Source organism: Otolemur garnettii, unplaced genomic scaffold (genome assembly GCF_000181295.1).
Source record: "Otolemur garnettii isolate 467f Iridium unplaced genomic scaffold, OtoGar3 scaffold00203, whole genome shotgun sequence".
Taxonomy (NCBI): domain Eukaryota; kingdom Metazoa; phylum Chordata; class Mammalia; order Primates; family Galagidae; genus Otolemur; species Otolemur garnettii.
The window spans coordinates 625103-636834 of record NW_003852598.1 but is presented as its reverse complement, the minus strand read 5'-3'; the positions used below and the strand labels follow the sequence as shown (position 1 = coordinate 636834).

Genomic DNA, 11732 nt, shown 5'->3' with positions numbered 1-11732 from the left:
CATCAGCAGCTTCTTAGCAGAATAGATAAAAACAACTATTAATAAGATACTTTAAATAACTTTATCATAATATTATTCAAAACTTATGGAGCAGATAGAATTTCCTAGAAAAGCTTACATATTCAATCAGAATATGATAACTGAATCGATTCATGGCCATTGAATAATGGCAGCGTATAATGTGTAAATGTCAAACCAAACTAAATAACCATTAAAAGGGATGTGGTATCTGAGGTTTTTAATAAGCCTACCTAAAACATATAATCCGAATCTTATACAAACCATCAGCAGGTCCTATGAAGAGGAAATTTTGGCAGTGAATTTTATAAATATACATGTATATTATAACTCTTATAAATGTATCAGAATCAGATAAAGATGGACAAGAAAAAAGGGCTAGAAGACTTGATGTAGTCTCCTATATCACTAAAAAATTAGATAACTAGTAAAAAATTAAAAGTGAGGGTCAAAAATAACATATCAGGAATTCAAAAGCCTGTATACAAACAGTGTGACAAGCAAACCATGAGTATTCAGAGTGAAAGTCATATTCTTATTGTAATAGAATCTCAGAAGCAATGTCCATAACTTTTCCCATTTTCTATTTGTCAGAATCTAGTCACTAGGCCAAAGCCTTCACAAAACAGGAGGGAATTATGAAAGGATTTGAACACCAGGGATTGGGGATTATAGTGTGGTGAACAGCCATTCATCAATTTGATGAACATTTTTGTTATTTCTACTTTTTGTCCATTAATAACGACCTAGGTATAGAAATTCATGTACAAGTTTTTGTGTGGTTATAAGTTTTTATTTAGTAGGTAGAACCTTAGGAATACAATTGCTTCATCATATGGTAAATTCATGTTTGACATTTTGAGGAAATGTCAAGCTGTTTTTCAAATCAACTGCAGTGTTTTACACATCCCACCAGTAGTGTAAGAGGATTCCAGTTTCCCCACATTGTCACTAATGCTGTTATTGTATGATTTTGATTATAGTTGTATTAGAGAATATGTAAGTTAGTATCTCCTTATAGCTTTTGCTTGCCTTTCCCAGATGGTCAATGATGTTGAAATCATATCCGTGTCTTATTGGCCATTTATACATTGTCTTTGGAGAAATACATATTCGGATATTTTGCTCATATTTATTATTTAGTATTGAGTTGGGGTGGAGGGGCATAAAGGTTGCTGAGTAGATGCACCTGGTTTTGGGTTCTCCCGTAGAGAGGAATCAAAATAGTGAGCAGATATGCTTAATAACACTTTCAGCAGAGTTGAACAATGGAATTCTCAGAGAGAACAATGGAATTCAACAAGAAGCAACAGGAAGCCCTGAAAGCAAGGAAGACTAGGCAAATGAGGCAGTCCGCTGGTCCAGGATCAGCTGGAAGCCTGGAGAGGTCCCTAGTGCAAAGAAAGAGTAATTGAGAGACCACCAGTGGTTTACATTTCCACTATATACAGCTGTGTAGTTGTAATCCCTGGAGACTCCTTCTACTTGTGCAGACCCCGAAGTTAAGAAGGGGTTTCCTAAAGACCATGCAATGGAATTGCTACAAAGTAGGAGTTCATGTGAGTCCCACAAACCCCTGGGTCCTGAACAGCTGCAACTTGGTGCAATTTTCAAACTCTAGCTCCCAGCAGACTGCATCCTGCCCTAGGTCTCAACTGTCCCTGCATCTCCATGTCCCTGGAGCACCTTTCACATTGCTGTATACAGCTAGCACCACTGGGACTGAAGTAGGTTCCATTGGAAATGATGACCTCTCCCCCAGTAGAGGAGCAGTCACATATTTTCACATACTTTAAGAACCAATTCCACTGCCTGTAGCAACTTGTGCAGGTTGTTGTGCAGCTTAAGCACAAGTAAGGAGCATGCCCCCGAGCCTTCTGCCTACTCCCACCGAAAGCAAATCCACTCTCCCCAGTAATAGGGCTGTGCAACCACTATTGCTGCATCCACCTGAGCATTCTGTGGGTGGCCTTGGGATTACCCCACCCCTGCCTACTTCAGCCAGGACTTGCAGACAGCACTGCACTGGGGTAAGGGGATGTAGTATAGGTCTACCTAGTCTGGTTTCACTTCCCCAGTACCCAAACTCACTAAGGGTCCTGGGAATAGTCCAGTCCAGTCCATTACTACTGGTCCCTGAGCACTTCTTCAGCGATCTAAAGTCAGACCCACTCAACCTGTCAGGATTGCCACAGCTGGCACCCACCTGCACATACCATCTGCAGGCCTGGGAACTGAGCTGCTCAGACCACTGCAGCCACTGCCAACACCAGTGCAAACCTACTTGTGTCCTAGAGGGTTGTCCCATCACTGCAACTGCAGTTACCTGGAGGCTCAAGAAGTAGCCTGCCTGCACTCATTAACACTGGTGCCTTTGTACCCTATCCTGAGGCCAAGGACAGACAGATGAGAAAACCCACCCCTGCCAGCACTAAGGTCCAAAGACCAGACCTCCTGCCCAGTTTCCAGAAAAACTTCACCACAGCCTCCACTAATAACTTCATTCTAAGCTATCAAAGAAATCACAGATACCACTGCTATTGTTTCTAGTCAAAGAAATCATACAGAAATTATGATATTCCACACATACACCCCAAATTAAAGCTGAAGTTTCCCACTCAACCAGGATATCTTTGTGAAAATTTCATCTCCTATAATATAAAATCCAAAATCTTGGAAGACATGACTATTACATCAGATGCACTGATATCAAAATAAGGAGACAAGAAAAATAAAATTCAAGGGACTATGACACCCATAAAGCAAATAATTCTCCAGCAACAGAATTCAATGAAAAAGAAATTTATATAATTTTGAAGGAGGATAATGGTGTACCAAAGAACAGTGAAAAACAATAAGAATAAATTCAGGATATGATTTAGAAACTTATCAAAATAGTTACCATAAAAAGGGCCAAACAGAAATTCTGAAATTATAGAATTTATTGAATGAAATACAAAATATGTTCAATAATATACTAAATCAAACATAAGAAAGAATATTAGAAGTTGAAGACATATTTTCTGAAATGATCCAGTCAGACAAACATAAAGAAAAAAGAATAAAATGAGCGAACCTATGTGACACATGGGACAAAAAAAGCAACCAACTTCTTGAATGTTTTGTGTCCCAGAAGGTAAAGAGAAAACAAAAGAGTTATAAAACCTATTTAATGAAATAATATATGAAAACTTCCCAGGTCTGTGATGAGATTTATACATCCAGATACAGAAGGCTCAGCACTCCCCAAACACATACATTTCAAAAAATTCTCCATGGCACATCATAGTCGACCAGTCAAAGCCAAGGACATTAAAGCTAACTGCTTTAACAGAAAAAGAGAAAAAGTCAAGACTAAAAGAGATTTTAAAAGAGCCAAGAGAGAAGAATTCATTCACATATAACAGGATTCTTATCAGATTAACAGCAGATTTCTCAGTGGAAACTTTATAGGCAAGGAGAGAATAGGATGATATATTCACAGTTGTAAAAGAAAAATAAATCTGTGACCTATGGGGTTAGTATGCCAAGCAAATTTATTTTTTTTATAAGTGAAGGAGAGGTAATATCTTCTCATGATAAGCAAAAGCTGAAGGAATTCATAACCACTACTAGGCTGGCCTTACAAGGAATCTTTAAGGATGTCCCATACTCAAAGGCAAAAGAACACTATTTACCATCAGAAAAACACAAAAATATAAAAACCACTGGCAGAGAAAACACAGAGAAAAATAAAGAAAAGATATAATACTTCACAGGATGCCTGCACTTGCATGTTTATTGCAGCATTCCTCACAACAGTAAAGACACGGAATCAGTCCAAGTGACCCTCAGTGGACGAATCGATAAAGAAAATGTGGCACATAATCACAATGCAATACTCTTAGGCCATCAAAAAGAATAAATTCACATGATGTGTAGCCACACGGATGGAACTGGGAGTCGTAATGTCTGTGGGAAATGCGACAGACACAAAAAGAAAATTATCCCATGTTTTCACTCATGTGGGAACTGAAACAGTTGATTCATGGAGGTAGAAAATAGAATGTTAGATGCCAAAGGCTGGGATGAGTGCATAGGGGAGGATGTAAAGAGGTTGGCCAATGGGTACAAACATGCACTTAGATAAAAGAGAACATTTCTAATGTTCTATAGCAGAGCAGGTTCACTATAGTTAGTAACAATGTGTGGTATACTTCGAAGAAGTTAGAATAGAGGAACTGAAATGTTCTCAGCACATACAAAATACTCAAGGTGATAAATGCCCAAAATACCTTGGACTTGATAACTACGTATTCTATACATATAAGAAAATATCACATATACCCTAAAATATATAGGGTATATATTTTAAATATATATATATATATCACATATACCCTAAAATATAATCAATAAAAATTAAATGAATAAAAAAGGATTATTTTGCCTAATCTTAGTGAAATTTTTTTGGCAAATTTGAATTTCTATAAGGCTACTAATATAAATAACATTAATTTGTCAATTTTGGCAAGAGGAATAAAGAACAGTTGGGACTCTGATGGGGATTGTGATAAATCTGTAGATCATTTGGGAGGAGTAATTCCACTTTAAATTTCAGATCTCTGTCCATGAACATGTGGTATCTTTCCTTTTATTTAGGTCTTCTCTAATTTTATTTAACAAAGTTTTGTGCTTTCTAATGTACAAGTATTTGCTTGTTTTTTAAAATAAATTTCTAAAAATTTTATACTTTTTGATGTTATTGCCATGAAGTTGTTTTCCTTCATTTTAAACTGTTCATTGAAAATATGTGTTTTCTCCCAGAGCATGTGTTTGTGTGGTTGAGAAGAATGTATGTTTTTCTGGAATTAAATGAAGCTTTCTGTAGATGTCTGTTCAGTTGATTTAGAACATTTTCAGGAGTTCCACTTCCCTGCTGAACATCCAGGTGTTTTAAGCATTATTTAAAGTGGTGTGTTGAGGTCTGTAATTTCAAATCTATTTCTCCCTATTAATTTTGGCTTTATTTATTTCAGGCCTGTTTGGTTATGTGTACAAGTATGTGCATAATCATCATAATGCTTTTAGCCATTTTATCATTATAATATGCTCTTCTTTTTCTCTAGAATCATATTTTGTTTTACCTTGTAGTGTTTAATGTTATAAGAGACATGTGGAAGCCTGTATAAGTCATATATTCTATAGATACTAATAACATATTGTCAGATCTTATTGTTTTAATATAGACTGACAATATGTAGGTTTCACTGTGTTGGTTTATTATAGTGCCTTTAATGCTATTATTGATACTGCTAGTGCATGGGCTAAAGTGTGTCCCCGCAAAATTGATCTGTAAAAAATTCTAACATTCAGTACTTCAGAGTGTGACTGTATTTGATGATAGGCTCTTTAAAGTGGTAATTAAGTATATCTGTTCATTTTGTTTACCTAATTTATATTTTATTTATTTGTACGTCTAATGATTCTCATTTAACAGAATTCTCATTTAAATTTCTGGCCTCTAAGACCCTTGTCTTCCACCACCAATGCATTCAGCACCCCAGACTTGAGAATTCTCCTTAAATTGTCAATCCAGTCATGGCTTTAACTTGCTAACTGAGAACAGATGTGGCCTCTTCAGACCACAAGCATGTGAATACCTCTAGAGCAGGGGTTCTCAACCCTGCAATGCACAGGAACTGTATTAAAGGGCCGTGGCATTAGGAAGCTTGAGAACCACTGACCTAGAGAATCAAATAGTCCAGCCATCTGTGGATCAACAATATAATTACTTCTATAACTCACACTGGGTCCATGTTAACATGTACAGTGTGGGTAAAATATTTATCTTCTTTACTTTGTCATAGGAAGGCCATGATATGTTCAGAAGTCCAACATCTGTGACATGTGGATGGAGTTTAAGAAGAGTATAAAGACAAAGGCAAGGCCTAGAGCTCCTGTGCTATGAGACGATCTTAGAGGTGCCATGAAAATTTTACAGATAATTCATTAAATTATTTTTGAAGGAAGTTCAAAGCACTATAAGTGTCTTTCTCTCTTTTGTTATCAACATAATTTAAGTGTGCTGAAGTTTAATTATAGGTTCAAGTATGCCATGAGATAAAAAAAAAGGTTGAAAAACACTGCTCTAGAGTATTACAATCACTTCCATTCTAAACAACTGTGCTTTGGATGTGGAAATAGGTACAGAAGACAGCAAAATATTGGAAAAAATTTTTATTTGCTTTGTTTAGGGCACCAAAGACTGGAGTGATACTAATGGCCAGTGATACAACTCAGGAGGAAAGTGAAGGTCCGGATTGAGATGGAGAAATGCTCCGGTTTGATTTTTGAATCTGTAATAATTGCAGGACCAGTTGTAGATATTTATTTCCCAGCTGCCTCTAGTTTTTGAATTTGCAGACAAAGGAGAATGTTGACTCACAATTCTCATCCTTCCACTTCTTGTATCCTATGAGCCAAGGAGAAGAGTGAGACTGAGAGGACCAGAAGGAATGTGCCCTCTCCTGGGTCGAGGACTCAGGATAAGAGACAGGAGGAGATATCCTTCCATTCCCTGGATCGGGAGCTCACGTTCCCTCTATTCCCAGCCCTAGATAGACCCCTAGAGCTAAGTAGGAGAGAATAGTAAAAACTGGGTTAGTTTTCTGCGTCTCACCTGATCTTGAAGTCAGGCTGGCACAGTAGCCAGGATTGGAACTACTTGGGGCTCCAGTGTCCCAGGACTTGTAGGAGACCAGGGACCCGCTGCTCCAGTGCCAGCGGCGGTTCTAGATGAGGGAGGGCCAGAACAGGGGCAGCAGTTACTCGAAAAGGAAGAAACACCTGTCATGTTTGCATACTCAAGAAAATGTAAAAGTATGGGGCAAGAATAAATCTGATCATCCTGAGTATCATATAATTTCCTCTGATTTTACTGTAAGCTTTTCTTGTTTCATAATCTACAAAACTCTTCACCCTATTCCATCAATATACTCTGAATTTGATTCTGAGAACCACGAAAGTCCATACAGAAAATGATTCCTGATTTGTCTTGCCTGAGGCCCACAATGCTGACTAACCAGCATACTACTGGCAATGCCTTAGTTGTGGATAGAATATTTATGATAATACCAGGCTTTCAAATGCCAGCTATAGATTCTCTAACAGCAGTTTCCCCTTCTATATACCCTGCAAAGTTCTCTCTCACAATACAGACAGCAACAAAATAGGTAAGAGGTGGTACATAAAGGTCCATTGATAAAAGTTGACAGAATAAGTTTATCCATGAAGAAAATTCAGCCTTCAGCTTAATTCTAACCACCTGCAAAGAATGTGACTACCCACATATTACAGGATCTATGAAGAAGTGGCCTTTATATAATAAAAAATGTTAAAGGTTGATTTTTGAAGTGCTGGGCTATTCACATCACTCTGATGGTTAGGAGGTAAAAGTGACTGTAGAATAGACTGACCTTCTTAGGGTCATGGAGGCCAGTCCAGACGTTGCAGTCCCCAGTGCTGCTTTCCTTAATCAGGGAAGCCACGAAGGCACCCTCTGCCTGGGTGAGCACAGACACCAGGTTGCCGGAATGCATGTTCTGGCAGTAGAGCTGTGGGGGGAAGAAAATGGAGCATTCAGCGGAGGAGGAAAGTTTGAGAGAGACACGAGGTTCTCCCAGGGGGTTGTAGCTGAGAAAACAGTGCACAACTATTCCAGATGATGCTCTCACTTATCTGAAATGGGAATGGGGTGAGTGACAGCACAACACGGACTAAAAATCTGGGGACATTGATGGGTTAGTGAGGTGACTGGTTTTATCTCATTGAAGCCACTGAGCACACTGGAAAGTGGCAGCTGCTACAACTTCCTCAGTCCCTCTTCCCCACACCGCCCTCCTCACTCACCTCTGCATTAGTCCAGGTCTCTTTGTCTTCATTAAAGAAGTAGCAGTAGGAGCGATAGGCATTGGTGCCTTCCGGGCAGCTGATCCGGGCTTTGGGCAGCTCTGTGTGGATCTCCTCGCCTGGGAAACAAGAGACAAAGGAGACTGTCAGGGCAGCCACAGTGAGGTAGGAGCTTCTGAGTCTCACCTCTGGGAACACAGGACAGAGGAGGTCACAGAGCAACTGATCACTTTTCTCTTCTGCATCCGACCTATTCTCTCTCTTTGTTTCCTTTGCTCAAGGCACGATGACACAAGGAATACGCTGAACAAACGTGTCTCCATTAATTACACGCCTTCATTTCTGGGGCTGAAGCATCTCTGCCTTTAAGGAACAGTCTTCGACCTTTCCCAACCAAGCCTGCCTGGGTTTCCTTGCATATACGATTCTCTCAATTCTCCATCCAATTAGTGATTCTCTATCTGAAAACATCCCCAAACAGGCCATCCTAGATGGATTTAATCAGATGAACTAATGCTTTCTCCAGTGGCCACTAACAAAGGTTCATTTAAAATTCCATCTCAAATTCCCTAATGAGGTGAGGATGAATTTGATGGGATGACATCAGGGAGAAAGATCAAGCAATAACAACCCAATGCTTGAAATCCAGTCTGCCTCTTTTTAAGGAGAAGGATATGCATGGGAATGAGGAAGGCTTCAGGGCTGCAGGCAGGGGGTGGTGGAGAGAAGATCTCACCTTGGCTCAGAGACAGGAATGTCAGGCAGGAGAGGAGGATGAAGCATGTGCTGGTCTGAGCCATGCTGAGCAACAGGGGATCTCTTGCTCCAGGAAGAAATCAGCAATCTCTGCAGGAGAACAGAGGGAAGAGCATTCTGAGAAGTCAAGGCCAAAACTCCTAATACCTCCTTACAGCCTCCACTCTGAACTCCTGAGAGCAGGAAGGCCCCCTGAGAAACCCACATCACAAAATATTTCCCTTGTGGTTTGACGATTATGCAGACAGAGTGACCCCAAATCAGTTATGGTTCTGCATATGTTTCATTATTGCTGGAAACTTTCAAAGAATCACCCCGTATCTTGCCCAGGATAAAAGGGAAGAGCCCATGTTAGAGGTGCCTCCTCCTGTGCTGCCCACTTACCTGTTGGCTGGGTCTCAGGTGGCTTGTCAGGCCAGGCAGTGGCAGAGCATTTATACGATGGTCTGGGACAGGAGCCACAGCCTTTACTCAAGGGGTGGGGCCAGGATTCAGGGTCATAGGGTCTACAGAGGGCACTGACACCAAGAGATCCTGGCACCAGGAGTAGCCTCTTCCTGGTACAGCCCGGGAGGGGTCACAAATGACATCCATTCCGACAACAGGTTGGCAAATTGTCAAAGTCCAAAGCAGGCTTTGTCCTTCCTCAGCACCAACCAGGTGCCCAGTTCCCAGAGCCCTTATCAGTCCTAGAAGGAGCTGGAGGGGTGGATTCCCTCTCCTTCCTGTAACATGGAACCCTCTCTCGGATGTTAGTCTCGGGTAATGATGAAGTGGGGATCAACTGAGTCAAATGATTAAGCATAATTAGTGTGTTAGGTCATTTCTACCTTACTTTTGAGGCTCAGGATCTTAAGATCCATTATTTCACATAAGAAGTATTAGTAGCTATATAAATTTAAAGTAACAACTATAGCAAGTTTGTGCATAAGTAGCTAACATGATACAGATGTTCCCAAAGTCCAAGCAGGAGAGAACTGTGGGATAAGAATGCCCAAATGAAGTTCAAAGTAGCTGGAGGCAAAGTCAGGCTTCAGTGAATTTTCTGGTGTTAAGTCAACTACCTGTTACTGTGAAGTTATAGACTCTGTGGGGGAATTAATACTTACCAAAATCACCACAGAGTATTCGTTCTTATTCATGGGTCAAAAGCAAACCTAGAACAAAAAATTATAATCAAAAGGCTAACTTAAATGTTCATAGAAATAGATGTAAGTATATTTATTAGGGTTAATGAATAAATAAAATAGTTTAAAGTACTAAACAGAAGTTAAATTAAATAAGTGAAATCCCTCTATATAAACATGGTGTCCTTTCAAAAACATAATGTTGAAAACCAGGAAATCAGGGCAAGAAGTTGCAAACTAATAATATTTATATATGGTTTTAAAAGATTGAAACTAATGCTATATATCACTCATTTATCTGTTCGTATGTGGTTTAAAGTTTAAAAATTGGAAATAAAAGACATTACAAACAATTATCATAGTATTTCCCTAGAAATTTTATAATGATTGCTTTCCTTTAAACCAATGATGTTGAATATGATAACAAAGGTTAACATTATTTCATCTGACTGGCAGGTTCAGATATGTTTGTCAAATTAACTTCATATATATGAGCATTTTTTGAAAATAGTTATGATTTCTTAAAAGCTTATAACCAAAAAAATATGTACTTTTCTTTCTATAAATCAGAGATTCAATCGTGTTATTCAGAGTCATCAAAACATACAGAGGAGAGGAGCCCAGTGTATGCTGACAGGTTTATCTTGCCAAAGATAACCAATAAATTTACACAATTAATTTTTGCAGCATTTTTTTTAAATAAAGAGCTTTTTCTACATCAAGAAGAGTTGATGAAATGTACTTTTCAGGTACAAAACACCTAATGCTTTAAAACACATGAAGGAACACATTATCAATAGCATGATACGAAAGAGTGTTTTTTTTCAACAAAAACAATTGTTACAATTCTCTCATAATAATCTTTATTACCCCAATATTTGTATACTCATTTAGATAATTACCCTTATTATTTGCATATGTGACTGACCAAATTCCACATGAGGGCAATAAAACTAAGAACATTTACTGGTAGTTGCTTTGGTTCCAAAGTGATGCTTTTTTCAAAGAAGACGTATTTCCTATTTCTTCAAGATTTATGTCATTGTTCTCAGGCTTCTAAAGTTCTTATCCTGTGACCAAATTTACAAGGTTCCGAGAAGCCCATTTCCCATCATATTCCCTGTGCTAGTCTTCTCATAGATGGAAAGGAATATGCTGGATATCTATTTTTAACGTGTCCCCCAGTGAAGCAATAAGTTGATAAGCCTCAATAAGGTTTAGGAAGTTTCAAGGCAATGGTGGATGTTTGATGCTAGTGGCCATCTTCTGGCAGTTATTCCCTGCTTTTAACTCTTGTAATAGAGATTTTAGAATTGTTATGGAGAAAACATCTCTCCCTTATTTTAAACCCTGCCAGAGATGTGAATAACAGATTATCCGCAAACATTACACTGGAGAGAAAAGGATCTAGATAAGTACAGAAAGCGCTCAGGACTTTCCATAGTTTGCCCGTGCTCTGCAAATGTAAGGAAATCTACTTATTACTGACAGATTTCTTTCTGCAGTCGGTCCTTGTCTCAGAGATTTGAAGAATGAACCCACAGACCACAGATCAGTTGTAAGATAGAATGTACTAGACAAAAGCAAATACGAAAGGAATAAAAAGCACAAGAGCTTCTGGGAAAGGGAAAGACCCAAGTGAGAGGACTCCACATGGGTCTTTTGTCTAGGACTATAAGGTCTTGAGAATTATATTTGGCCAGGATTTGGAAGATGGGAGACACCTTTTCAATGTTAATGAGCGTGTTAAGGAATGAATTCAGTCCCTCCAGCTTGAGGCAAAATGTCAGGCATCCACTGGTGAAGAGGCCCGCCTGGCTTACATGAAACTGCTGGGGCCTAGAAAATGACACCAAAAGGTTCCCCATCCAGCCCTGAATGGGATGAAGGAACACTATACCATTATCACTCATACTCTTCTGCTAGAATGAGAGTGCAACT

The 11732-nt window shown here is 39.0% G+C and overlaps 1 protein-coding gene across 1 annotated transcript; it reads right to left on the bottom strand.

Annotated features, from left to right (window-relative positions):
* Positions 1–6362: 6362 nt before the first annotated feature.
* LOC100960023 (lithostathine-1-beta) lies at positions 6363–9084 on the bottom strand. Its single transcript, XM_003801233.2, has 6 exons — positions 9049–9084; positions 8645–8754; positions 7909–8027; positions 7476–7613; positions 6680–6791; positions 6363–6472 (listed from the first exon to the last, which is right to left on the bottom strand). The coding sequence occupies exons 2-6, from the start codon at positions 8706–8708 to the stop codon at positions 6405–6407; spliced, it is 501 nt and encodes a 166-aa protein (XP_003801281.1). The 5' UTR covers positions 8709–8754; positions 9049–9084; the 3' UTR covers positions 6363–6404.
* Between the last annotated feature and the right edge of the window lie 2648 nt (positions 9085–11732).